Below are 1,692 nucleotides of genomic sequence, written 5' to 3' on the forward strand. Positions count from 1 at the left end.
GTTTATTCTACTGTATTTTAATTTGTAAAACTTTAATATAAAAATAGCATAGTTTAAAAATAAATTAACAAATAGACCTGAGTATGATTTAAAAGATTTCAGTAACAAACTTTTAAAGAAACATAGCTTCTGAATGAATTTATATATAACAAATAATAAAGATTTCTTACCGTGGGTATTTGAATGGTATAAATAAATAATAGCTGCGGTAGTAAAGTGCAGTTCAAGCAAATTACAGCTTAAAGTTCCGTCCACTGTGCGCACGATTATGGACGCTAACACTGTGAGCATAATAAGCCGCGCGCAAGAAATTACAAAAGTGAGAAACAATCGTAAGCGTGAAATTGCGATGACTATTCTAGTGATATCTAAGCAATGAGTAAGACAAAGGCAACCGGCAACGCATGCGATTCTCAAAGTGCTGATTTCTAATGTACAATGTAAATCAAAGAATATTAATAAGAATTTTAAAACTTTTAGTCTATTTTTAAGAGGTCTTTTTCGTTCTGTATAAAAAAAATTGGTGATGTATCAGATTTTCTTCCCATTATTTTGCTGTGTTTAACCCATATATATTTGAAATTTCTTTCTTTAGCCAATGTTTTTGCTTTGGACAGAAGAGTTTTATTACGTTGCGTGAGATGATCGTTTAAATAAAAATTTTTTGAAGTATTGAAACCTAGGTTAGATAGATTGAGTTCACTTGATTTGCGAGCCAAAGCAACTAACTCTTCTTTCGTATATCGGTTATGAAATGAAATAATTATTGATTTTTCTCTGTTAGGTAAACGAGTAGGAATTCGAGCGATGTAATTTATTTCCTCTTTCTTTATGGGGTATTTGCAGAGTTGTCCTATATTTTTGGCAATTTCAAAAAGGTTTTCGTTATTCTTTTGCGGTATGCCTCTTATTTCTATATTGTTTGCTCTGGCCCATTGATCCCGAGTTTCCAGCTCTTGATAGATTTTGGCAACATCAGCTTGCAGAAGAGGCACGTCCTGGGCAATTTTTTCCACTTTTAACACTCTAGACTCCAAGTTGTCCATTTTTCCTGATAGCGAGTTGAAAAGATGATGCAACATCTCTTGCGAGTCCTTTAAGCTATTTAGCTCTTCGCGGATATATTTTACATCTTCCATCAAACGCGCCAGTGGCTCAAGCTGCAGTGCTATATTATTGAGTTGCTCCTGCATTCTATCAAGTTGGCTTGTCTTAGGCGAGGATGATGCAGGGGACGGGGACAGGCATGATTTACATTTAAGGCATCGCCAGGTGTTCTTCCTTTCGCCAAGTTTGCGAAACCCGACCTCTGTCACTCCGGAACATGAAAAGTCATATTGCAGTTTACAAACACTACAAGATGGCCCATCGGTATGTTGCTCTCCACAACTTGCACAGGTGAACATTTTTAAACTATACTTTGAGCAGCACTGACCAGATTGAACAACCAAGCGTGCGTTCACTTTGAGCGTTACAAGCAGACTATCTTACGATATTTTCTGCCAAGCTTGAGGGTTATTGCTCTAGAATCGCCGGAGGCAGCTACATGTTCGCACAAACCCAAGGGGTCGCAAGTTATTCGTAGCTATATGTGCGACGGTATGCGTAAAAAAATCACTACGAGGTTTTGTACTGAAGCCTAAAGAATGTTTTAAGCGTACGTGGGCGTATCTTTTGTGTAATTTTTTTAAG

At 36.8% G+C, this 1,692-nt stretch overlaps 1 protein-coding gene across 1 annotated transcript; it reads right to left on the reverse strand.

The window, feature by feature from the left end:
- Positions 1-476: 476 nt before the first annotated feature.
- Positions 477-1,406, reverse strand: LOC123666974 (protein NETWORKED 1C-like). The gene has a single exon (XM_045600990.1). It carries the CDS (start codon positions 1,404-1,406, stop codon positions 477-479), a length of 930 nt encoding a protein of 309 aa, XP_045456946.1.
- Positions 1,407-1,692: the final 286 nt, after the last annotated feature.

Source organism: Melitaea cinxia, chromosome 2 (genome assembly GCF_905220565.1).
Source record: "Melitaea cinxia chromosome 2, ilMelCinx1.1, whole genome shotgun sequence".
Lineage (NCBI taxonomy): Eukaryota > Metazoa > Arthropoda > Insecta > Lepidoptera > Nymphalidae > Melitaea > Melitaea cinxia.